The 24,175-nt window shown below is 43.7% G+C and overlaps 3 protein-coding genes and 1 long non-coding RNA gene across 9 annotated transcripts in view; 2 read left to right on the plus strand and 2 right to left on the minus strand.

Annotated features, from left to right (window-relative positions):
- Osgep (O-sialoglycoprotein endopeptidase) overlaps window positions 1–1,579 on the minus strand; it is a 10,261-nt gene extending 8,682 nt beyond the window's left edge. Inside the window, exon 1 of the mRNA XM_031361182.1 lies at window positions 1,345–1,579. Within this exon, the coding sequence (XP_031217042.1) occupies window positions 1,345–1,459 (115 nt within the window). The 5' untranslated portion in view covers window positions 1,460–1,579. The remainder of the gene's footprint in view (window positions 1–1,344) is intronic.
- Apex1 (apurinic/apyrimidinic endodeoxyribonuclease 1) lies at window positions 1,508–3,797 on the plus strand. 3 transcript variants are annotated; one of them, XM_031361185.1, is made up of 5 exons: window positions 1,508–1,684; window positions 1,886–1,997; window positions 2,201–2,388; window positions 2,829–3,021; window positions 3,105–3,797. In XM_031361185.1, the coding sequence occupies exons 2-5, from the start codon at window positions 1,943–1,945 to the stop codon at window positions 3,620–3,622; spliced, it is 954 nt and encodes a 317-aa protein (XP_031217045.1). In that variant the 5' UTR covers window positions 1,508–1,684; window positions 1,886–1,942; the 3' UTR covers window positions 3,623–3,797. The 3 variants fall into 3 exon arrangements, with proteins under 3 accessions (XP_031217045.1, XP_031217043.1, XP_031217044.1); XM_031361183.1 differs by having other exon boundaries at window positions 1,615–1,717; XM_031361184.1 differs by having other exon boundaries at window positions 1,633–1,712.
- Window positions 3,798–3,870: 73 nt separating this feature from the next.
- Pip4p1 (phosphatidylinositol-4,5-bisphosphate 4-phosphatase 1) lies at window positions 3,871–7,592 on the minus strand. 4 transcript variants are annotated; one of them, XM_031361188.1, is made up of 7 exons: window positions 7,320–7,592; window positions 6,832–7,022; window positions 6,269–6,375; window positions 5,886–5,991; window positions 5,673–5,725; window positions 5,490–5,580; window positions 3,871–4,696 (listed from the first exon to the last, which is right to left on the minus strand). In XM_031361188.1, exons 1-7 carry the CDS (start codon window positions 7,459–7,461, stop codon window positions 4,553–4,555), a joined length of 834 nt encoding a protein of 277 aa, XP_031217048.1. In that variant the 5' UTR covers window positions 7,462–7,592; the 3' UTR covers window positions 3,871–4,552. The 4 variants fall into 4 exon arrangements, with proteins under 4 accessions (XP_031217048.1, XP_031217047.1, XP_031217050.1 ...); XM_031361187.1 differs by having other exon boundaries at window positions 7,299–7,591; XM_031361190.1 differs by lacking the exon at window positions 5,886–5,991.
- Window positions 7,593–7,680: 88 nt separating this feature from the next.
- LOC116084320 lies at window positions 7,681–23,918 on the plus strand. The gene is made up of 4 exons (XR_004116076.1): window positions 7,681–7,832; window positions 11,772–11,974; window positions 12,652–12,776; window positions 23,871–23,918. It is a non-coding gene; the product is annotated as an uncharacterized LOC116084320 (long non-coding RNA).
- The last annotated feature ends 257 nt before the right edge of the window (window positions 23,919–24,175 follow it).

Genomic DNA, 24,175 nt, shown 5'->3' on the forward strand with positions numbered 1-24,175 from the left:
AAAAAAAAAATCCTTTACTTGCCTAGGTTTTTAAGATATCCTCTTTTTTTTTTTTTAAAGAAAAGAGTTATTTATTTATGTATATGAGTACACTGTAGCTATCTTCAGACACACCAAAAAAGGGCACTGGATCCCACTGCAGATGGTTGTGAGACACCATGTGGTTGCTGGGAATTGAACTCAGGACCTATGGAAGAGCAATTTCTCTTAATTGACAAGCCATTTCTCCAGCCCAAGATATCCTCTTTTCAAGCCTCTACTTTTGAGACAAGGTCACACATAACCCAGAACAGCCTTAAACTCAGATCCTGTCGCTGCCTCCCAAGTGCTAGGATTACAGACCGCACCACACACTCAGCTAGCTTTCCAACCTCTACACAGGCTACTGGGGTTTCGTCCACACATGACGTTCAAGAGCAACCCAAGTTATACATACTTCCTACTCTTTGGTAACTTTCCCTGTAATTCTACAGAACCCTACGAAAGGTCTTATTGTTGGACTTAACACATGATGACTACAGCACTACAACTGTCAATAGCTTCCCTTTAACCACACGCATCTCAATCTCTGTGCCTAAGAGCCTAGAAGAGTGAGTCCTAAACACACATATATTTCTATGTAACCTGAAACATTTCACCTGCTTAGGGATCCTCCAGAGGTACATGAAACTTTTATGTGTGTGCAAGCTTTGGGAGAAGGTAGGCAAGTAAATATATTAATTGGGAGTCGTGCAGCACCTGGTGCATTCTCATAGTTGTCCCAACCCACTGATAATCCATTTCCATTCTAAAAGTACCGAAAAACAGACACCTAAAACAGATTGAAAATACAGGAACTCCCGATATCTGTCTTGCTCTCCCTTCTCATTGTAGATTACTTTTATATTTATCATGCTGTAGTGTAAAACAATCTCTATGTGCAATCAGAGCAGTCTCGGAACACTTATTTTCGAACGCTTAGCTCATAAAAGCTGCTCAATAAAATCAGAGTACAACCGGGAGTAAGTGGCTCGTGCCTTTAATTCCAGCACTCAAGAGGTATAGTCTCTACACTGCAAGTTTCAGGTCAGTAAAGGCCACAAAGTGAGAGACCCTGTCTCAAAATATGTATTTAAAACAAAACAAAATAGAACGAACCCACGTGACCTAAGCCCATGTGTCTGAGACTCTTCTAGTCCAAAAGTTACCAAACAAACGCGGAATCAAGAGAGTGTGGCGTGGGGCTACAAGCCTGTAATACCAACACCGAGAAAGTTGACACAGGCAACAGTATGGAAAATCGGCAAAGAACCCCTGAAAACAAAATTAGAGTAGGCGCCAGCAAGCGCGGCCGCAGCCACTCACCGGTGCCCGGGGCCGTGACGTAAGTGCGCCGCGGGTTCGCCAGCACCGTGCCGTCGCGGACCACGCCCACGCCGATCTTGTTGGCGCTGCCTTCGAACCCCAGCACCGTGGGCATGGTGCCCCACGGCTCGGGATCGTTGGACCGAGGGACTAGCCGTAACCGGCACTACGACGAACAACCCAGAACCAAGGGAAGGGACCTTCAGGCGCCAGAAGTTACGTCACGAGGTGCCAGGAAGACCAATCACCGCGCTCCCGAACCACGCGGGGGCGGAGATCACGAGTCACGTGACCACACCAATCGCCCACGTGGGAACAGGCACCCTCCATTCTTTGTGCTGTAAGGGTCTCTGTGGCTTCGTTGGGAGGTCAGGTACCTGGCTCTAGCGCGTTTGGCGACTTGGCTCGCTGAAGGGACTAACGCGGGCGAGGGGCTGCGTTGCTCATGGAGGGGAAGACTGGGAGAACCGGTGTGCAAACTCTGCGGGAGGCGCCTCGCTTTCTCTCCTTGTATTTTGATTTCACCGTTTCTTATCTGCAGGCAACACCGTAAACCCTGCTTCGGTGCTCCAGGCGCCTAAGGGCTTTCGTCACAGCGATGCCAAAGCGGGGAAAGAAAGCGGCAGCCGACGACGGAGAAGAACCCAAACCCGGTAAGGTGGTGGAATGAACCCCAGCGTGCTTCCCCCACCCCCACCCTCCAGGCAAGTTCAGGACTTTCCAAGACCGCCATGAACTATGGTAAACATGGACCAAGTTACGCTGCAGGGTTCCGAGAAGTTTGGGTAATTAGAGCGCCTAATGAGATTATAGTTAACTCTGGCCTGAGGTTGGAACTGCTTCACTCATTTTATAGAGCCGGAGACCAAGAAGAGTAAGGGGGCAGCAAAGAAAACTGAGAAGGAGGCGGCAGGAGAGGGCCCTGTCCTGTATGAGGACCCTCCAGATCAGAAAACCTCACCCAGTGGCAAATCTGCCACACTCAAGATATGCTCTTGGAATGTGGACGGGCTTCGAGCCTGGATTAAAAAGAAAGGTTTGGATGTGAGTATAATTCAGGATCGGGAAGTAGCCTTGCCTTGATTGGTACCAATCATCTTGTTTCCTTTGAGTTACAGGAAGTTATTTTTCTCGTCTACAGTAGGCTTTTTTTCTGGGGAGGGGTTTTCCCCTAAATGTCTATTCCTTAAACCCCTATTCCCTTCGGTTTTTTTTTTTTTTTTAAAGCTAGTGAGGGCGGCGGCTCTTGTGCCTTTAGTATATCCTTAATCCCAGTAATTACTTAAGATCCAAGTAGGGAGAGGCCTGGGGGCAGTTAACAGCATGTTGTGCTTCCAGAGGCTCCAGTTAGGTTTCCAGCACCCCAGTCAGGTGACTAACGGACATTCGCTCACATACAGGAATTGTTAATATTCTGTTGCTTGAATTCCTTCTGTGTATAGCATGTAGCACATAAAATTTTAATTTTCCACATTTTCATTCAGTGGGTAAAGGAAGAAGCACCAGATATCTTGTGCCTGCAAGAGACCAAATGCTCAGAGAACAAACTCCCAGCTGAACTGCAAGAGCTGCCTGGACTCACCCATCAGTACTGGTCAGCGCCATCAGACAAAGAAGGGTACAGTGGTGTGGGCCTACTTTCCCGCCAGTGCCCACTCAAAGTCTCTTATGGCATTGGTGAGACCCTAATTTTTCAGTTAACCATATTGTTGTTTTATACATCTTTTTAAAAATTTTTACACTGGTTTTCATTTTTATAGGTGAGGAAGAACATGATCAAGAAGGCCGGGTGATTGTGGCTGAATTTGAGTCCTTTGTGTTGGTAACAGCCTATGTTCCCAACGCAGGCAGGGGTTTGGTAAGACTGGAATACCGACAGCGTTGGGATGAAGCCTTTCGAAAGTTTCTAAAGGACTTGGCTTCCCGAAAGCCTCTTGTGCTATGTGGGGATCTCAATGTGGCTCACGAAGAAATTGACCTCCGTAACCCCAAAGGAAATAAAAAGAATGCTGGCTTTACTCCGCAGGAGCGCCAAGGTTTTGGGGAGTTGCTACAGGCTGTACCATTGGCTGACAGCTTCCGGCATCTCTACCCCAACACCGCCTACGCTTATACTTTCTGGACTTACATGATGAATGCCCGCTCTAAGAATGTTGGTTGGCGCCTTGATTACTTTTTGCTCTCCCACTCTCTTTTACCTGCATTGTGTGACAGCAAGATCCGGTCCAAGGCTCTTGGCAGTGACCACTGTCCCATCACCCTTTATCTAGCACTGTGACACCCTCCAGTAGCTTCATGTCTGGGAAATAGCCTCCTCTCCCCCAGAGAAGCCTGGTGTTAATCTCTTCTTCAGGTTTTTGGTTTTGTATGTGCTTTCCTCTATTTTAAACATTAAACCAAAACTTCTGGTTTCCTTTAAACAATACAAGTGTAATAAAAGGCCCTACTTTGAACTTTACTGTCTTTGTCCCTTTGTGAATCTACATACTCCCTTTTTCATACACAAAAGTTGTTAAATGGGAAAGGTTAGAGTCATGACATTATTTATTTACAAGCACAGACGAATCCCTAACCTCTCCCGAGACAGTGACCCTACTGCAGCCCAGTTCAGTGCTGCAACTGGAAGTAAAGTCGGAAGGAGGAATTCAGGGAAGGACAGGATGAGGGGACATATCCCATATTAAATAGTTCTATATATACACATCAGTTCCTGTAGTTCTGTACAGAGCAGTGGCTGACCCCACCCCACAGGACAAGAAATGTGGGGAGAAGAGACTGAGGGTTTTGAGGCTAGAGCCAGCCCCTGGTGAAGTGCAATAGCAGCAGCAAGGTCCTAACGGTGCACAAGAGGGAGGGGAACACCCCCTCCCACTTCCCACCCCCACCCTGCCCTGGAATGTATTAAGGGACAGGAATGGTTCTCAGGGAGCACATACAGTAAGGACATGGCCAGAACCATCTTTAGGATCCAGGCTTAGGGGCAATGTTGCCTATTTACCCTAAACAGCAACCCCTGGAAGAAAGCAGCCAGCCAGCAATGGTCTTACCTACCCTTCCAAACCTAAGGAAGGAAGGGACTGGTTCCTTCCTGCCTTTCCCCAGGGAAAAGGGAGACAGCTGTGTGGCTTCCTTGTAGAAGTCCAGAGAGCCTTTTGTAGTGTTACTGTTGGTACCAGGCAGCGGCCAGGCACAGACTGCATCAAGGGGCTCAGGAGAAGTTCTGGACAGGATGGCTGACCTTCATACAGCCCCAGTAAAGGGCCCGGCCCAAACATAGAACAGCCAACAAAATGACAAATGCCCAGGCTGCGTAGATACCTCCATATTGCTGTGCAGGCTTCCATGTGCCAAACTGACAGCCGAGGGAGAAGAAAAAGATGAAGTTACTTTCTGTATCTACTGTTTCAAAGTCTTAGAAACAGTAGTGCAATGCAAACTTCTGTCTCTGTATCCCAATCACTTGAAACACCTTCAGGGACCTTGCCAAGATCAGGTGGCTTAGCGCTTCCTTCCCTTAAGCAGGAAAGTACTCTGCCATCCCAGGCATCTGCCAGCATTTCTCACACCTACAGAATGAACCAGGATTGCTGATAACTCATTTCTTTCTCCAGAGTGGGAAGGAACACTGTTTAGCTTCTTAGTTTATTAGTGACCTTTAGCTTTAGTTCACCTCTAATTAAAAACACTCCCTCTCCCCACTATCACTAGATTCCTTTTAGGTTTTTTTTTTTTTTTTTTTTTTTTTTTTAAGGCAAGAGCCTCATGTTGGCACCCTGAGCAGCCTCAAATCCTACAGTTAATGCCCTTGAAATTCTATTCTCTTGCCTCTATCTTCTAGGTACTGGGTCCACAGGCTTGCACGGCCATGTTCAGTTTTGCTTAGTTTATGTGATGCTGGATATCATACCCAGGGCTTCATGCAAGCTAGGCTAATACCAGCTAAGCCACAACTGGAGCTGGCAACACTCCCATTTTGTATTCCAGATGGGGTCTTGTTCTGTAGCCTGGGCTACCTTAGAACTGCCTGTTCTTTGATTACAGGGACATAACCCAACACCCAGCTCTTTCACCTTCTTCAAGGTGTCACCTTCTCAAATCATAGCCTGTGATGAGGCTGATAAGAGGTTTGCATCGAGGCTACTCACAGCAAGGCCAGTGGCAGTGACTGCCAAGAGTAAACCAAGCAAGAAGCAGCAAAGACATCTCTTCCTAGGGTATCTGCGCCCAATAGATGACCTGTGGAATCAACAGAAATTGATATTTGGAACAGCCCTGTTGATTTTATGCCACATAGCACCCAGTTACCAGTATAATCCCTAACCACTTACACTTTTCTGCAGTGAGGGCATCGTGCCAAGGTTCGGTCTGTGAATTCTGTCCACTATGGAAAAAGGAAAACAACCATAGAAAGACGGTTCTCCTCAATGAGAACCCGAAAGCAAGGGGGAGGGTGAAAAATGAGAAATAGGACAGTCTTTTTCAGGATTTATTACTATTCCTAGTACTTGCCTCCTCCAGGGTTTCCCAATATCCCTCCTCACCAGAAACGTATTCTTGCAATGTCCACAGATGACCCTGACACCCATTGGCTGTGGTTCTGGACTCAGAGGTCCTGGATGCACAGGCCCTAGGTTGATGATTCTTTTGCTATACAGGGGGAAAAGTATGTTTTTAAAATTCTTAATTCTAATTGGATCTGATGACACACTGAATCCTAGCACTTAAGAGGTATAGGCAGGATGGCTAGGAATTCAAGGTACACTACACGGTCTTCCTGCCTCCGCTTCTTAGGTGCTGGGATTGAATAGCAGCATGCACCACCTTGCCCAGCTCCAGTTTTTTTTGTTTTGTTTTGTTGTTGTTTTGTTATCTTTTTGCTTTGTAACTTTCCTTAAGTATGGCCTTCTCATCTTAGGTCTCTTACCAGTAGGGCCGAGGGCAGGCAATCCGCTGAGAAGTCACTTTGCAGATAAGGAGACAATTACAGGGGCATCGGACATACTTCTTTCCTGGAGGTGCATTCTTGATGGGCTAGGGAACAATGAATAAAGGAACAATGGGTATATCAGCAGAGAAGCCCATTATCCCAGTCCCCTGCAAGAACATTACTGCGAAAGAAAGAATCAGACATTTGAGATATACAAATGTTGCCAGCAGAGTAGAAGTGCCTGTGAGGCTGAGGCAGAGTCTCAGAGGCTGAGGGGAACCTGGGTCATTGTGAGATTTTCTCAAAAAGGCAGAGGACCCCAAAATACAAAGATCAAAAGCAACTACAACAACTGCCAGTGAGAACTACACTTCAGGACCCAGGAAAGGACAAAAAGTGAGGGCTGGTGAACATTATTTTTGGTGAATGGCTTCTAAAGAAATGGCTGCTGCAAGATCCAGGAACTGAAAGTAGGTTTCAAGAATAGTTCTTGAACCGGGTCTAGAATGAGAAAGAGGATCCGGGAAACAAGGCCCTTTTTGCAGATGGTTATAACTCACAGTGGCTTCGTTGCAGACACCACATTTGACTACATGCTGATGCATCTTGCCTTCCACGTTGATCGGAGACTGACAGACACGACAGGTAATCATGGGGGCACTCCCACTATCCGGGCTAGTCAAGGGTGAGTAGGGGGGTGGGTCCTCTCCAGGCAACACGGCTGGATGCCCCTCAGGGAACGGGGGAAATGCTGAAGAGGAAGCAGATAGACCCAAGTCATCATTCGGACACTTCCCACGGATGCTCCACGGAGGTGGGGAACCCTTTGAGTAAGCTCGACCGGCTTCTCACAAACAGCGCTCAGATCAGCTTCCTCAAACCCCGCTTTCGTGCCAGGCTTCGGCAGTGATTGCGGACACCAAGGAAGCCTCACCCGTGACAGGTGCCACACCTGGAACGGGAGCAGGCTCCGCCCCCTGACCCGATCCGCCCCTAGGCCCGGGTGCACCTCAGACCTCCGGCTTACCCTGGGGCGGGGCATGTTTACCGGCTCCGTACGGAGGTGCGGAGGGCGTCAGGCCTCCACCGGGCCCAGTCGCGCTCCCGCCCGGGCCCGCTAAGCCGTTGCCACCAGCGCCGCCATCGCCGGCCTCGGAGAGGAGCGGGGAGCGCTCTCCGTCTGCCGCCATGGCGACTCCCGCCCGGTCAGCGACCTGCTCCCGCCGCCGCCGCTACCGCCGCCGTCGCTACCGGGTCCCTAAGGCGCCTGCGCGTCGCGTTCGCCTGCAGCCAGTGCCGCCCCGCTCACGTGACAGGCTGGCCCCGCCCCTCCGCGCTTTCATTCGCGGACGTGAGACAGTTCCCGGTTTGTAAGGGAGCGTTCCTTCTCCATTGGAGAGGGACGTGTCACGTCACTGTCACATGACCTTCCCGTAGCTGCTGAGTCCGTAAACACTGCACGTGACTGCAAGTTGTGCGAGCCATTGGAAGTGCGGCCATCGCGCTACCTCCGGCCCAGGTGGGCGGCTGCCCCGCACGCGTCACGTGCCCAGCCTGTCGCGTGAGTCGCTCCTCATTGGTCCCAAGTCTCCCCTGTGGAACGCAACTCTATTGGCCCAAATTTAGCGCCAGAACGAGAGGGCGGCTGCAGTACCTTCTGACTGGCAAGGTTGGGATCCTGGCCTGCAGTGGGCTGCGGGAGCCGCCCTAAGACCTGGACGGGAATTGGAAAAGCCACGGCGGGCTCGAGGGCTTAGCACGCTTGTCTGGCTTGGCACGAGGCCCGCGAGTTCAGCCCGCAGCTTCGCCGAATTGGCTGCTTATGCCTGTGAATGCAACACTTGGGAAGATGACTTAGGAAAGGGAATTCCAGGCCAGCATGGGCAGCTGAGAAAAACACTGAACGCCACCAGGAGAAGCAGAATACAAGAGGGCGGGGCACTGGGAAGATGCGTTAAGTAGTTAAGAGAACTTTCTGCCCCTTCAAAGGAGCCTGGTTTTGAGTCCTAGGGCCATTGCTACCTGTAACTCTAGCTCCAGGGGATCGTGCACCCGGCAGCCACACACATATATAAAAATAAAGCCACCCAAAGTTTAAAAACCAGGTCACAGTGTAGGGCTGTAATTCCAGAAGATGGAGATAGGAGGGTCAGACATTCGGGTTTGGCTAGGCCTTTGAGACCAGGCTGAGGTATAAGGAGACTTGCCTAAAAACCTAATGCACGTGCTGAGTCTGAGGCTGGCTGAAGCAAGAGGATCATGAGTTTGAAAACAATTTGACTCACAGACAGAAATGAGTGAGTGTTCCTGCAGGGTGGTTATGGTGGTGCTATCTGGTGAGCTTAGTGGTAACCATGCTAGAAGCCCTAGGTTCCCGTTCAGTACCTAAAAAAGGTAATAATAATGATAATAATAATAATAATAACAACAACAACTGATTTTTGTTTTTTTGAGACAGGGTTTCTCTGTATAGCCCTGGCTGTTCTGGAACTCACTCTGTAGACCAGGCTAGCCTCGAACTCAGAGATCCGCCTGCCTCTGCCTCCCAAATGCTGGGATTAAAGGCGTGCACCACCACTGCCCGGCAATAACTGACTTTTTTAATTCTGAAAATGTGCTGTACTACCACTGCTACATCCACAGTCTTTCTTCAGCTTTGAGACAAGGTTCTGGTTTGGAACTCGGTGATTCTGCCAAAGCCTCCTAGGTAATTGAGATTACAGACATTTGCCTCTATGCATGGCTGTGAAATTATAATTAGTTCTACAAATGTCTCTACCAGGATTCAAGTTGGAATCAACCTGAAAGCCTCATCCCAGAGGACTAGCTCTCAACGCATGCGAGAGTGCTGTCTATGGAAGCTGCCAAGGGAGAAAGGCAATTAAAAACCTTACAAAACACAATGACCAGCCCAGCAAGATTAGATTCAATAGTGGGATACTTCATCTCAAGGGTAACCTGCTGGACTTTAGGCCTGGGATGGTGTGGTTCTGTAAACCTTGTCAACTACTGTGGTTGGTGATGTCATGGACCCTAGAAGAAAATCCATTGCTGCTGCCCTCCTAAAACACTAACATTCCGAACAGCATTCTAAATACCTATGCCGTGTGTGTGTGTGTGTGTGTGTGTGTGTGTGTGTGTGTGTGTGTGTATATTTCCACAAGTCTGTCTGCCTCTCCCCTGCCCCACTCACTCCATTAAAGAAGCTTCTCTTCAGAGCAGATGGAGGCCACTACAGTGATCCACAACTGATCTAAATATCTCCGTTGCTGAAACGAAAATTATCTTTTATGAGTGTCTCCACTGATGGAAGGAAACCTCATCATTTTACTCAATTGTCATATACTGACCTGTCAGATACATATACAAGTGTTTATTGGTTCAGCTACTGAATCAAATCCAAAGATATTTTAGTCATATTTGGTAGGTGAAATTCTTTAGATTTTGCTTAATTTTTGTCTTCAGCCAAGAAATTGTAAATGAAGGCTTTTTAAAGTTTTATTTATTTATTTTTTAAGATTTATTTTATTTACTTTATGTGTATGAGTACACTGTGGTTCTACAGATGGCTGTGAGCCATTATGTGTGTGGCTGCTGGGAACTGAACTCAGGACTTCTGGCCAGCCCCTGCCCCCCTTGCTCCTTCCCCTGCTTGCTCCGGCATAATTCACTGTAGCTGTCTTCAGACGTACCAGAAGAGGGTGTCAGATCTTATTATGGGTGGTTGTGAGCCAGCATGTGGTTGCTGGGATCTGAACTCGGGGCCTTCAGAAGAGCAGCCAGTGCTCATACCTGCTGAGCCATCTCGCCAGCCCTTGTTTGTTTTGTTTTGTTTTGTTTTTTTAATAGGGTCTCATCCTTGAACTAGGCTGGTCTTAAATTCTTGGTAAGTCCCTCTCCTCAAGGGCCTGAGACATCATGCCAGACTCTAGGTTCTGATACTTTTAGACAGTTTTTCCAGATTAGTTTCTACCTTCAGGTAAGTCTTCAAATAGGAACCATAACACTCCCCAACACATACTTGAAAAAATAAGGAGTCTCCAGACATAAAGTTAGAAAGAAGTTATAGATCTGCAGACAACAGGACAGTTTGCTGCTCTTGCTGATTTTTGCTACACAGACTCTGATCTTAATTAGGTTAGGTTTCATTATTTGGGCCCTGGTTATATATAACCCCCCCAATCTATCCTTTTATCCTTATCCATCTTCACTAAAGTTGTGTTTTATGATAACTTACATCTGGTTCTAGCTATACAAAAGAGTTAAAAGTAGAACCAGGGACATTTCTCAGTGGTGGACCACTTGCCTAGCACACATTATGCCCTGGGTTTCAATCCTAGTATGCATTCCCCCCACCAAAACAATGTAGGGAGAAAAAAACCCATTTTATACTCTGAAGGGTCAAAGTAGATTAAATGAGTATATGGTATATGAGAATAAATGGTTTATGTATTTATCTACTATTCATTCATTCATTCATTTGTCATTTGGCCTCTAGGTGATATTTTTGTTATAGGTCAAATATAGGGATGTAGACTAGAAATCGAATGAAGTAAATGTTAGCCAATAGGTTGGATATTTTCTAACAAGTGTGTGAAGTACTCAAAGAAGTACATGATGATGGATGAATTCCTCAGTACACACTTTTACATCTTTTTGTGCAGTGTCTTGAATCAGGACCTCTCTATGTGACCCAGGCTCTACTAGGACTAATGATTCTGCTACTGCAAGCCTCTGAATGCTGTGATTACAGGCTTGAGACATGATACCCAGTTTAGATACAGACACCACCCTCTTGTCTTTAAACCTCTTTCAGTCTTAGATCTGGGAAAGGGTTCAGAGAAGACAATTGCTGTTAGTGTTCTTATGACAATGCAGTTGTTGTTAAAAAAAAAAAAAAGGTCTTGGAATTTTGTTGTTGTTTGTTTTGTTTTGCTTTTCCAAGATAGGGTTTCTCCGTGTAGCCCTGGCTGTCCTGGAACTCACTCTGTAGACCAGACTGGCCTCCAACTCAGAAATCCACCTGCCTCTGTCTCCTAAGTGCTGGGATTAAAGGTGTACACTACCACTGCCCGGCAGGTCTTGGAATTTTTTTCTTAAAACAAAAAGATAATTTTAAAAATTGCATTTATTTGTTTATTCATTTTTAAGACAGGGTCTTATTTTGAGCCCTGGCTGCCCTGAAGCTTACTATATCAAGCTGTCCTCAAGCTCACAGATATTCACCTGCTTCTGCCTCCAAATTGTTGGGATCAAAGGCATATACCACTAGACTTAGCCTGTGTGTGTGTGTGTGTGTGTGTGTGTGTGTGTGTGTGTGTGTACTCACTTGTGTGGAGGTCAGTGGACAACTTTTGGGAATTGGTTTTCTTTTACCATGTGGGTCTTTGTGATTGAACATACATTGTCAAGTTTGACAACAAGCACCTTTACTCCCATCATGCCAGCCCCCTATGTATTTATTATTATACATGAGTTTATGTGCACCAAATGTATACAGGATCCTGCTGAGACCAGAGGAAGGTGTTAGAGTACCTTAAACGGCTGTGGCAGGCAGCTTCAAAGTGCTGTGTGGATGCTGGCAGTGGAACTTAGGTCCTCTGTAAGAACAAGCATTCTTTACTGCTGAACCATCTCTTCAACCTTTTCTATAATCTCCAAGTGCCAAGACTTTCTTGGAAGGACCCACTACTTAGTCTGAAGGTGAAGTAATCACTCACTACCTGTCTTAAAAAAATAAATGCATTGGGAGGGATTCCTAGTAGTCAGGTCTTTTATTATTGCCACTACTCACAGGGGGAGAAGCTCAGATGGGATATATAATAGTAACTCATGGAACAAAGGAAATTCCTTACTTTGATAGACATTAGAAGGGAAGAGTCTCTGAGATAGGAGAGGAATTCTGCATTTAGCAGAGTGGGGAAGATGCTAGATGAGATAGAAGGTCACTATTTAGAAAGTTAATCCTGTTGCCCCACCATACCTCTGGGACTGCTACTGTAGCAGACTAGCAGTTCAGGAGAGATATTAGAAGGACATAATCCCCTCTAGGGGGGTGTCTGTGATCTAATGTTGCCTACAGTTCTGGGCAGAGAGCACCAAAGGAAAATTCAGATTAGTGAAGTTTGGCATCCCCTCAAGTGAGAATATGGTTTGGTAGTGATCAGATATGACATGCCCAGAAAACAAAGCAATTTGTGCAAAAGGCCATAATGATGGTAGAAAACATATCAACATAAAGGAATAGGTCTTCTGGTCTTCAGATAGATAGATAGATAGATAGATAGATAGATAGATAGATAGATAGATAGATAATCCTATACATACACATTTAATTTGCTTGCATGTCTGTGTACTGCTTTCCTGCCTATTGCCTGCAGATGCCAGAAGAGGACTCCAGATCCCCTATAACTGGATTACAGATGGTTATTGAATCCAGCTTCTCTGGAAGAGTATCAAGTGTTCTAACTGCTGAGCCCTGCTTTTTTAGGTCTTTAGTCACCTGGTAAGTGACAGACAACCTCACCCCCCCCCCCCAAACAGTTACATAGTCTCTTGATTCTGTGATGTTCTCTGAGTGGTTCTATGGCCATCTCACTTGGGCTTCTCCATGAACACACAGAAGACTTCTGGAAACAGCTCATTGGCCCTGGCTTCTTTGGAGCATGGTACTGCAGATGATAGTGGATAAAGGAGAAGTTACCAAGCATCACTAGGCTACAGCACTAGCACAATCTCATCTTTACTGCATTCTAGTGTTCTTAGTAATCCGTGGTACCTGTCTATGTTCAGTGTAATAAATTGTACTTCCTATCCTAGCCCCCCCTCAGTGTTTTTGAGACAGGGTCTTACTATGTAGGACAGATTGATCTCGGACTCGTCGAGATCTTCCTGTCTCAGCTTCTCCAGTGCTGTGATCACAGGTATGCACCAACACATCTAGATAGACTTTACTTGATGAGAGCTACTGTAATTTTTTACTTTTACCCATTTTCTGCCCCTCTTTTTATTTCTCCTTTCCTCTCTTCCCTTCCTTTCCCTCTCCTTTCCTATCTCCTTGCCTATCACCTCCTCTCCTTCTCTGTCTCCTCGGAGACTAACTTCATGGCATTATGCATGCTAGGCAACTGCTCTGCAGTGTTCTGTAGTGTATACCCTCACCACTACCTCAACCATACCCAGTGGCTATGTTTTACAATATGTTCAACAATCAATACTCTAGTGTAACTTAATGTACATGTATTCTTTGCGAAGGAGTCACCTTGAGAAACTTACACTCAGGATAGAGGAACAAAATAATGTAAACATTGTCAGATAAAATATCAACACTAGCAATCTTTTATTATGTGAAAAAAATCAATGCTAGAAAATCATGATATAGCATATACGCTTCCTAATAAATAACAATGTAAGACAAGTATAAGAAGAGGAGAAGGCTGGAGATCTAGTTCAGTTGGTATTATGATCAAAGTTATGGGTTCAAACTCCAGCACTACATACATTGAGTATGGTGGTTTATGACAGTAGTCCCAGCATTCAGGTAGGATGAGGAGGAGCAGAACTTCAACTTCATTTTTGTCCACATAGAAAGCTTGGCTCTATGGGAGTCAAATGATTACAACAAAAATAATTTCATTTAGGCTGGAGAGATGGCTCAGAGATTAAGAACACTGACTACTCTTCCAGAGGTCCTGAGTTCGATTCCCAGCAACCATCTTTAATAGGATCTGACACCCTTTTCTGGTGTGTCTGAAGACACCTACAGTGTACTCATATAAATAAAATAAATCTTAAAAAAATATTAGTTCAGTTATATCTAATCAGGCTAGCAGAAGAATTTTTAAAAGTTTTTAAAATTTGTTCTTATATATATTTATTTTATTTTTATATGTATAAGTGTTTTGTTTACATGTATGTGTATCAAGTGCATGCCTGGTGCCAAGGTGGTAGGAAGAGGGCATTGGATCCTCTGGAACTGGAGCTAAGGATGGTGGTGAGGTACCATGTAGGTGCTACAGATAGGACTCAGGTTCTCTATAAGAAAAATAAGTGCTTTAAACTGCTGAACTATCTCTCCAGTTCCAGAAATAATTAAAAATATAAAAAAGAATTGAGTAAGGCATAGTGGTGACACAAACCTTTCATCTTGCATTTACCAAGCAGAGGCAGGTAAATCTGATATACATTGTGAGGCATGTGGATATACATGTCCAGGTCAGTCTGATATAAATTGTGAGGCACTGTCTCAATGAATAAATAAAAACAAACAAATAAATAAGTAATATTATAATGCATGAGTAATTTTAAATTGACTTATCTTCAATAAGTCAATAGGCAGAGAAATGCAAAAGTATTTCTATCTTTTCCTCAACAGTAAATAAGAGCTCCTTTCTGTCCTCCCTTTAGTCCAGGAATTCAAGGTCATCCTCTACTATATATAGCAAATTCAAGGCCAGCCCCCAGAAACATTTTCTCAAAACAAGAAAATCCCCAAATAACAATATACCAGACCTTCAATGTATTCATTTTCCTTATTGTTTTGAAGACTGAAAATCCAAGGTGAAGGGGTTAAAGGGTTTAGTTTTTTTCTTCTTTCTTTTAGATTTATTTTCTTTGCATGTATGTGTCCCTGTATGTGTGGGTCTATGCTACCTGTGTGCGGGTGGCCTCTGAGGCTAGAGGAGGGATCCCCTGGAGCTAGAGTTATAGGAGGTCGTAAAGCCAACAGACATGGGTGCAGGGAACTAAACACCAGTGCTCTTCACCACTGAGCCATCTCTCCAGGCCCCCAGTTTTGCCCTGTTTTACAACAAATGTTTGTTATTATGTATGAGAAACTTGAAATTGAGTTATCTTCACTAAGTCAATAGGCAGAGAAATGAAGAAAACTAATGATATTTGTAAGTTGCTTACAGTTAATGAAGTTCCTTCTCCTATACTTGAAGTCTGCAAGTAGCCTTTTGTCTGTTTCCCTCGTTTCTCTTTCTCTTCTTATAGCTCTGTTTTAAATAATGAAGATTCATTCCAGGACAGCCAGGGCTACACAGAAAATCCCTGTCTTGAAAAACAAAAAAATAAAAAAATAAATAATGAAGATTCTTTCCAGGTTCAGTAGAGAGATAGACTAAGCCTGATTTCAAGAAATATGGTCCTTTAATAATGCCAGGTACTCACAGCAGTGGTCGGGAGGAGGCTGGGATAGGAGATATAATAGCAGCCCGAATAACAAAGGAAATTCCTTACATGTATAGACTTTAGAGGAAAGAGGTATGTGAGTGTAGAAGAGAAAGGTTCCCAAGTCTAGCAGATCTGAGAAGGTACTAGACCAGTAGTTTTCAACCTTCTGAATGCTGCAACCTTTAACACAGTTCCTCATGTTGTGGTGACCCCCAACCATAAAATTATTTTTGTTGGTATTTTATAACTGTAATTTTAGTACTGTTATGAATCATAATGTAAATATCTGTGTTTTCTGATGATCTTAGGCAACCCCTGTGAAGGGTTACTCAACGTCCTAATGGGTCACAACCCACAGGTTAAGAACCACTGTACAAGACTTGAATATAGAGCAGTAATTTCAATAGAAATTGAAATAGAAGCTGATTCTATTGTCCCACCTTACCTTGGGACTGTTACATGCTAAGAGTTTAGCAGCTTACAGAAGGTACTAGGTGGGATATGGGGTGCCTTAGTCACTGTGCCAAAATGCTCGTCAGATCTCCAACTCCTTCCAGCTTTGTTGACTACAATATACTTCTCTCTCTTGGTCTGATTTCCACACCAGTCTTTAACTCTTGGGTGGCATCCCATGACTCTGGTGTCTGCAACATCTTAGGTTCTCCAACACAATCTAGTCTTCACATGGTGGCCTTTCTGGGCATCCATGCAGGGACATCCCTAATGTATGCCTAGCCTCAGTAGCTTTTCTTAGCTTCAGAGAGAGATTACACAATCCCTTTCTTATATCCTTGGCTCTAAATCCAGATCCATGTGAATGAAGCTACCACGTTCTTCTGCTTGATGGGGCTGGAACTTGCCCTTGTTTAATTATATTTGTATCAGCTTTCTGTTACTGATGCTTTCCATTACTGCCTACATTTTTCTGTATTTTTTTCCCACTGGTTGAAAGCTTTTCTGGGTGGGGTCTTCCCTGAAGTTACAATTCCATTTTTTTCATTTTGCATAAGGCTTTTCTTTAAACTTTGTATCTCCTTGAGCAGTGGACTTGGCTCCATCACACTTCCTAGTGCTTAAGAAATACATTGTGTATTTCTCTTTGTCCAGCTGTTCCTTTTCATTATAGATCTGCATAGGAGTGATTACTAATAACCACATGACAGTCAATACTATGTGGTCTTGAAATCCCTTCTGCCAACAGCATTAATCCAAACTCTTTAATTTAGCCTCAGACAGATTTTTTTTTTTTTTTTAGGATGAGGCAAAAAAAAAAAAAAAAAAATGGCCATTAGGTCACTTACTAAGATTCTTCCCCTATGAAACTTATTAAGCTGGGCCATCATAGTTTACATTGCTCTTAGCAACCAGTCTCTTCCATCCCCATTAAACTCTGCTTAAAGTATCCAACTGTGGGGCAGTAGATGGTGCCAGAAAACTTGATACAGTTGAGTGAGTTCAGAAATCCTAGTATCTCATACCTGAGGATGGTAGGTGTTTCATTTACTCCTGACCAGATTCCTGGCTGGAACACTTGACCATAACTTCCCCACAAAGAAGATGACCACTAGTCTAGACATGTAACAGAATACAGAGTTCTACATGCTAATGAGGTATGTAGATGGGCCCTGAGGGTTTAGACAATAAGTTTCCCTTCCTGGACATTCCTTCCTGCAAAAGGTATTTAAGCTCTGGTCCACCCTGAAGAAGTTGTATGCATCCATCTTCTACTGCCAAAAAACAGTATGGACAACCAAGGACTATCTTTCTCATCAAGAACCACTGTGGCAGAAAGCCTTCAGCGTACAGAGCCACACCACTTAACTATCCTGCAGAAAGCCCCTTGTGCTCCCACCAACCCCACCCCACCACTTCACCCCTACCCCCATCCCCTTGGCCCCCAGCTCATCACAGGGCAGTGTGGCTCCCTCCATTCCTGACTCCATGTGGTTTCCAGCTGCAACTGGATGCCTGGAAATTAAGGAACCCCAGCTTTGCCCTCAGCCTATGTTGTTTCTCACCCAAGCTGGGTCTCCATTTTAGGCTGTGTTCTCTCAACCCCTGAGCTTCCTGCAAGCCCAGCACCTGATGGTGGCATAGGGTGAAGTGCAGCATAGAGCTCTGATTTCATCTACTCAAGTGGAACTCAAAACCACATCCAGCCACTTTCCTAATCCAATATCTCAAAGTCCACATTCCACCAACAACAGTATGATTAGAACTGTGAGAATAATGTACTACTTCTGGTATCAACCACTATCTTAGTCAGGGTTCTATTGCTGTGAGCAGATACCAGACCAAAGCATATCTTATAAAAGAAAGTTTTTAATTGGAAGCTTGCTTTGCAGTTTCAGAAGCTTAGTTCAATATCCTCAAGGCAGGGAGCCTGGCAGTATCCAGGTGTGGTGGTGGAGAGCTACATCTTGATCCTCAAGCAGAGCGGGTAGGGGTCCCAGAGAGAGAGAGAGAGAGAGATCAAGGGCTTAACATGGGCTTTTGAAACCTCAAAACCCACACCCAGTGATATACTTCCTCCAGCAAGACCACACCCTCTAATTCTTTTAATTCTTTCAAATTGTCCACTCCTTGCTGACTAAGCATTCAAATATATGAGCCTATGGGGGCCATTCTTATTCAAACCACGACAGGTGTGCCTGATTCCCTCAATAAGGGCACCTCTTGTCCTTGTGATGTTATTATTAATGGCAGTTTGTAAAATGTTTGTTGCAGATATCCTCTTAATCTAGCCAGCTCCCAAATAATTGAGTCTGGAGTATTATATTTATTTAATAAGCTTTAAGAGCACAACAACTGAGCAGTATTGCTCAATTTTGATCCGCCAAACTAATCTGGCTAACTCCGAGTTAAAATTCCAGTTGATACTTGCATTTTAGTACAGATCTGGGATACAGCTGTTTTCTTTTCTTTTCTTTTTCTTTTTCTTTCTTTCTTTCTTTTTTTTTTTTTTTTTTTTTTTTTTTTTTTTTTTTTTTTTTTTTTGGTTTTTTCGAGACAGGGTTTCTCTGTATAGCCCTGGCTGTCCTGGAACTCACTCTGTAGACCAGGCTAGCCTCAAACTCAGAAATCCTCCTGTCTCTGCCTCCCAAGTGCTGGGATTAAAGGCATGTACCACCACCTCCTAGCTGATCCAGGTGTTTTCTAATGGTGTCTCTTCTTATGGCTCATCCCCACTTCCTCTCTCCTCCTCCCCTATCCGAAGTCCTGCCCTATTCTCTTCTCTGCTCAGTCATTGGCTGACCAGCTTTTATTGAAAAATCAGAGAACAAATAGGGAGCAAAGCTTACACAACATCATTGCAGGAAATACTTAGGATAAAGATTACAACCAGATATGGGGGCACAGAAATCAGCATTTAAGTAATACATGGATAATCTTTACACAGTGCACAATAACATTATGCCTACATTATTTAACTTAATTACTTCTTTAAAAGTATTATCCTGATGGTGCAGACCTGTACTTGAAAGGCTAAGGCAGGAGGATGACAAGTTCAAGACTTGAATAGTGAGTCAGTCTAAAGCCAGCATGGGCAGCTTAGTGAAACTGTCTCAGACCAAAAGTGAAGGGCTGAGGATATAGTTCAGAAGTAGAGGGCTTGCCCAGCATATGCAAGACCTTAGGTTCAATCTTCAGGAAGAGAGTGCCACCAACAATGAGCGCAGAGAGAGTGTGCTCCACTCTTTCTCCTCTGAATTGGTTGTTTATTGACTTCATTTCCAGACTAATGATTGCTTTTGAGGAGCTGGAGATTAAGAGAGAGTGTGTACTGCTCTTGCAGAAGACTCAGGTTAGGTTCTCTGCATCCACATCAGGCATCTACCTGTAACTCTACCTCCACGGGATCCAACACCCTGGTTTCCATAAGCATTTGTGTCTTAGTCAGGGTTTCTATTCCTGCACAAAACATCATGACCAAGAAACAAATTGGGGAGGAAAGGGTTTATTCAGCTTACACTTCCACATTGCTGTTCATCATCAAAGGAAGTCAGGACTGGAACTCAAGCAGGTCAGGAAGCAGGAGCTGAGGACATGGAGGGATGTTTCTTACTGGCTTGCTTCCCCTGGCTTGCTTAGCTTGCTTTCTTATAGAGCCTAAGACTACCAGCCTAGGGATGGCACCACCCACAAGGGGCCCTACCCCCTTGATCACCAATTGAGAAAATGCCTTACAGCTGGGTCTCATGGAGGCATTTCCTCAACTGAAGTTCCTTTCTCTGTGATAACTCCAGCTTGTGTCAAGTTGACACAAAACCAGCCAGTACAATTTGTGTACACTTCCTCCCCACAAACCCATACACGTGAAGCTAAAATATGTATTTTGGAGATGGGGTCTCTCTATGTAGCCCTGGCTGTCCTAGAAATCTATAAAGATAAGGCTAGCCTCACAGAGATCCACCTGCCTCTGCCCATGGAGTATTTGGAGTAGGGCATGCACCACCATGCCCTGCATAAAATAAATAGCTAATAATAATAATAATTAATATTATAAATGACTTTCATAATATGCAGAGTGAATTAGTTCAGGTGGCAGGTTGCATAGGGTGGGATAGAGCGGGGATTTCTCTGAGCCTGCACTCCCTTGTGTTTCATGTCTTTTATGAATGTTAGTTCTTCCCTTTTCCTTTAAGTAGTCAGCCTCCCTCTCTGGAGCCATTCTTTGAGGTCAAAGATGTTAGATTACTTCTTAATGTCTATCCAGTTATTCCAGGCATTAAGTGAGACAAAAATGGAGAAATTAAATAAAAGAACAAAAAATGATACCTTTAACAACAAAATAATATCTTAATTTCAATTATAAACTAAATAATTTAATAAAATAATACCTTAATTTCAATAATTGAAGAAATATTGGTGGTAGTGAGCATAAATAATATTTCAAGTGGAGAAAACTATTTTGTGGTCTACAAAGGATGAGAGATAACAGTTGAGAGAAGTATTAAACACGTTTCTCACAAAAAGAATCTGGGGGGGTGGCTGGAGAGATGGCTCAGCGGTTAAGAGCACTGAGTGCTCTTCCAGAGGTCCTGAATTCAATTCCCAGCAACCACATGGTGGCTCACAACCATCTGTAATGAGATCTGATGCCCTCTTCTGGTGTGTTGAAGACAGCCACAGTGTACTCATATACATAAAATAAATAAATAATTCTAAAAAACAAACCCAGGAAATAGTAACAGTCAACATGTGTTTATTATAACTATAGTGTCAGGTACTTAACAAAACACTTAACCATATTATACAATCCTTGTAAGCGTAGCAAAACCAAAAACCTTTCATCATTTTCCAGATGAGGAAAATATAGGCATAAAAATTATATTGGGGATGGATGACATAGTTAGTAGGCAAAGGGAAGAGAGAACTCATATATAGGTGGTTTGTCTTAGTACAGCTATTCATTCATATTGTATGAACTCAGGAATGAGATTACATCAAAGTGACTGGGACCATGATTCTCAAATTCTGTGTCATAATGGAGACTCCTTCAGGCACCACTATGTAAATGTAACTTTTGTTCTCTAGTGGTAATTGTTGTCTTTGAGTCTTACTGCCTCAGTCTGCTAACCTAGGCCTAGCCTTGGCAGCTTCTGGCCTCTGTACAATCTAATCTAGGTCTAGAATGTTTTCAGCCGCTGAGACTTGCTGCTGAATAAGCTCACCCTTTCTTCTTTCTGATCTTTGGCTGGATAGTCAACTCAGCTGTTCTGGCCCAACTCCTCTCCATGATAACTGATTCAATCTGTCTTCTCTGGGATACTCCTGAATTGCTCTGCTTGACCTCAAATTATCTCTGTCAATTTGTTCTAATCTTCTGGCTCCTTCTCATTCTCTGGCTCATTCTATCTTCACTTGTGTTTAGTTTGTTCTCTCTCTGCACCCTGTCTCTTTACAAACTGTCCCAGTAAAACTGCCTCCTTCTCTCTCTCTCTCAATGCACTGTCCCTCAAGTAGATTCCCTTTCTTCTCTGTTCTCAGGAGAGTTTGGCATATCCTATTCTGTCAAATCTTTCTCTGATTCATGACTTTGTCTACTCAATTAGAAGTTACTTGCAAACATGGGTGCTTCCTTCCACAAACTAACTTTACCTTTATTGTTGGAGATTAAAAGTGTTCACCGTATTCCAGTCAGAGGGATTAAAGGTATGTGCTAAGGCAGAACCACACCACAATTAGAAATAGCTTTTTAAATAACACAACCTAGTGTGTTCACAGTGTGATCAAATATTCTGCAACATTTCCCCTTTTCATCTAAGCTAAAAATTTTGCACAGTTTAACTTTCTATAATAGAAACAATTATCAATACCATAATGTTAACCATCTGAATGTGCTTATGAAGATCCCTTGATGAGACGATCCTTCATAACTGCGGTCCTAATCATCTGTCTTCGGCAAATGTCCATTTCAGCACTAAGGTTTTCAGTCTGCCAGGCTGATGAAGCTGTCCTTCTTCAGCTGGTTTGATGAGCTGTCTCTGTGCAGGAGGGATCTGTTTTCTGCATTATCTGTATTGCTGTCTCTCCTTGTCTCTTCCTTGAATCCTGCCTTTCACGTGGAAGCTTCTCTTGTTCAGATCTGATCTTTATGAATTTTGATGGAACCCATAGTCTTTCAGAAGCAAAGGTTCTTCCCCAATTTAACACATTCCCTGAATTCCATTCTGATATTAAAACATCTTTAAAGTATACAGGTTGATCTAATTCAACAGTTTTTCTACACCACTAGGTAATTTTAAATACTTCTTAAATCTACATATTTTTAAATTCATACTATTAATTTATTTATTTGAGATAGACTCTCAATTTGTAGCCTAAGCTGTTCTCAAACTTCTGGGTTCTAATGATTCTTTTGCCTCAGTTTTCCCAGTAGCTAGAATTCAAGCCAGTGCCAACATTCTGCATATGCACACTCACACACTCACACACTCACACATTCACATATAGCAGTGTTGAAGGGTGTCTTGCATGCTAGGAAAGCACTCTAATCTTTGGACTATACCCTCAGATCCAGAATACTTTTATATATCAAAAAAAAAAGAAAGCACAGCAATATTGACAGTTCTTTATGCTATATTAATTATTAGCTTGAGAACAATCATAGTTTGAACATTAGAACAATAACATTCTAATGACAACATACCTTTACAAGGCTGTTTATAGAAGATCCTGCTGATAAAAGGCAAGCACTCAACATGGAACAGGAAGTAGAGGAGTTGCTCAGGGAAACTGTGTGCTCCCAAGACGTTTGTATACCCGTCAGCTGACTAGTTGTAATTATTTACAAAGAAAATGAAGCCAGATGTGGTAACTACCGCACGTCTTTAATCACAAAGCTCAGGCTAAGATTAGCTCCAACACAGAGGCAGGAGGATCTCTATGAATTTGAAACTAGCCTGGTCTACTTAGTGAGCTCAAGGCCAACCAGGGCTGTACAGTGAGACAATGTCTTAAAATGAACAGCAAAACCATTCAAGCCGAGCATCGTGGTACATACCGTTAATCCCTATACTTTGGAGGTTTCAGCAAGAAGATCAAAAGTTGAAAGACAGCCTGGACTACAAGAAAAAGTCTAATCTTTCTCTTTTTTTGCTTTCCTTTTTTTCTTTTCTTTTCCTCCCTTCCTCCCCCCTACCCCCCTTTTTCTTTTGAAACAGGGTCTTTGTAAGTCGTCTGGCTGTCCTGGAACTCTTTGTAGGCCAGATTAGCTACAAATCAGAGTCTCCTGTTTCTCCTCCCAAATCCTGGGATTAAAGCATATGCTACCATGAGTGACCCTAATGTTTAAAACAAGCCTAATAGTGATGATAATAATGTAAACCAATCAAAATTAAAATCTTACTGCTGGCTGTGGTGGTGCACAACTTTAATCCCAGCACTGTCCTGAGTTCCAGGACAGTCAGAGCTACACAGAGAAACCCTGTCTTTAAAACAAAACAAAACAGCAAAACCCCAAACAAACAAAAACAAAAACCACAAAAAAATTAAAAATTAAGGGCTGAAGAGGTCACTCAGTAGTTAAGAGCACTGGCTATTCTTCCAGAAATCCTGAGCTCAATCTTGGCTTACACCCGTGTGTAAGTCCATCTCCCAGGATTTCTGACACTTCCATACAGATAGACGTGCAGGCAAAACACCATGCACATAATAAAAAATAAGTAAATAAAACAAAAAGAGTTTTTTTTTTTTTTTTTTTTTTCCCAAGACAGGGTTTCTCTGCGTAGCCCTGGCTTTCTTGGAACTCACTCTGTAGACCAACTGGCCTCGAACTGAGAAATCCACCTGCCTCTGCCTCACAAGTACTGGGATTAAAGGTGTGCACCACCACTGCCCAGCTAACAAAAAGGTTTTTAAGAACAATCAAACATAGATATTTCCTTGGATTGATTTTTTTTTCTTTTTCTTTGACCAGCATAGACTGGCCCAGGCCAGCCTCAATCTATACAATCCTCCTGCATCAGCCTTTCCCAGTACTGGGATTACAGAAAGGAGCCACACCCAGGTGCTGGTGCTGCTGCTGCTGCTGAGACAGGATCTCACTACAAGCAGTTCAGGCTGGTCTGGAACCCAGAGATCCTCTGCTTTGGCCCTAAGTACTGGGAAGATGTGTACCACCACAATGAACTTTCCAGCAATTATTTTTACTCTTAAACTCACCCCACTAAAACTGGTGCACAGTTAATGCTCAATAAATATTTCTTTTCTTTTCTTTTCTTT

The sequence above is a fragment of the Mastomys coucha genome, unplaced genomic scaffold (assembly GCF_008632895.1).
Source record: "Mastomys coucha isolate ucsf_1 unplaced genomic scaffold, UCSF_Mcou_1 pScaffold9, whole genome shotgun sequence".
NCBI classification, from domain to species: Eukaryota; Metazoa; Chordata; class Mammalia; order Rodentia; family Muridae; genus Mastomys; species Mastomys coucha.

Coding starts and splice junctions, on each gene's coding strand:
- Apex1 (XM_031361185.1), top strand. CDS start 1,943: ATGCCAAAGCGGGGAAAGAAAGCGGCAGCCGACGACGGAGAAGAACCC. Junction 2,389..2,828: donor TTAAAAAGAAAGGTTTGGAT/GTGAGTATAATT, acceptor ATTTTCATTCAG/TGGGTAAAGGAAGAAGCACC. Junction 3,022..3,104: donor CAAAGTCTCTTATGGCATTG/GTGAGACCCTAA, acceptor TCATTTTTATAG/GTGAGGAAGAACATGATCAA.
- Pip4p1 (XM_031361187.1), bottom strand. CDS start 7,461: ATGGCGGCAGACGGAGAGCGCTCCCCGCTCCTCTCCGAGGCCGGCGAT. Junction 6,376..6,831: donor GTGTCTGCAACGAAGCCACT/GTGAGTTATAAC, acceptor ATTGTTCCCTAG/CCCATCAAGAATGCACCTCC. Junction 4,697..5,489: donor TCACTGCCACTGGCCTTGCT/GTGAGTAGCCTC, acceptor CTCGGCTGTCAG/TTTGGCACATGGAAGCCTGC.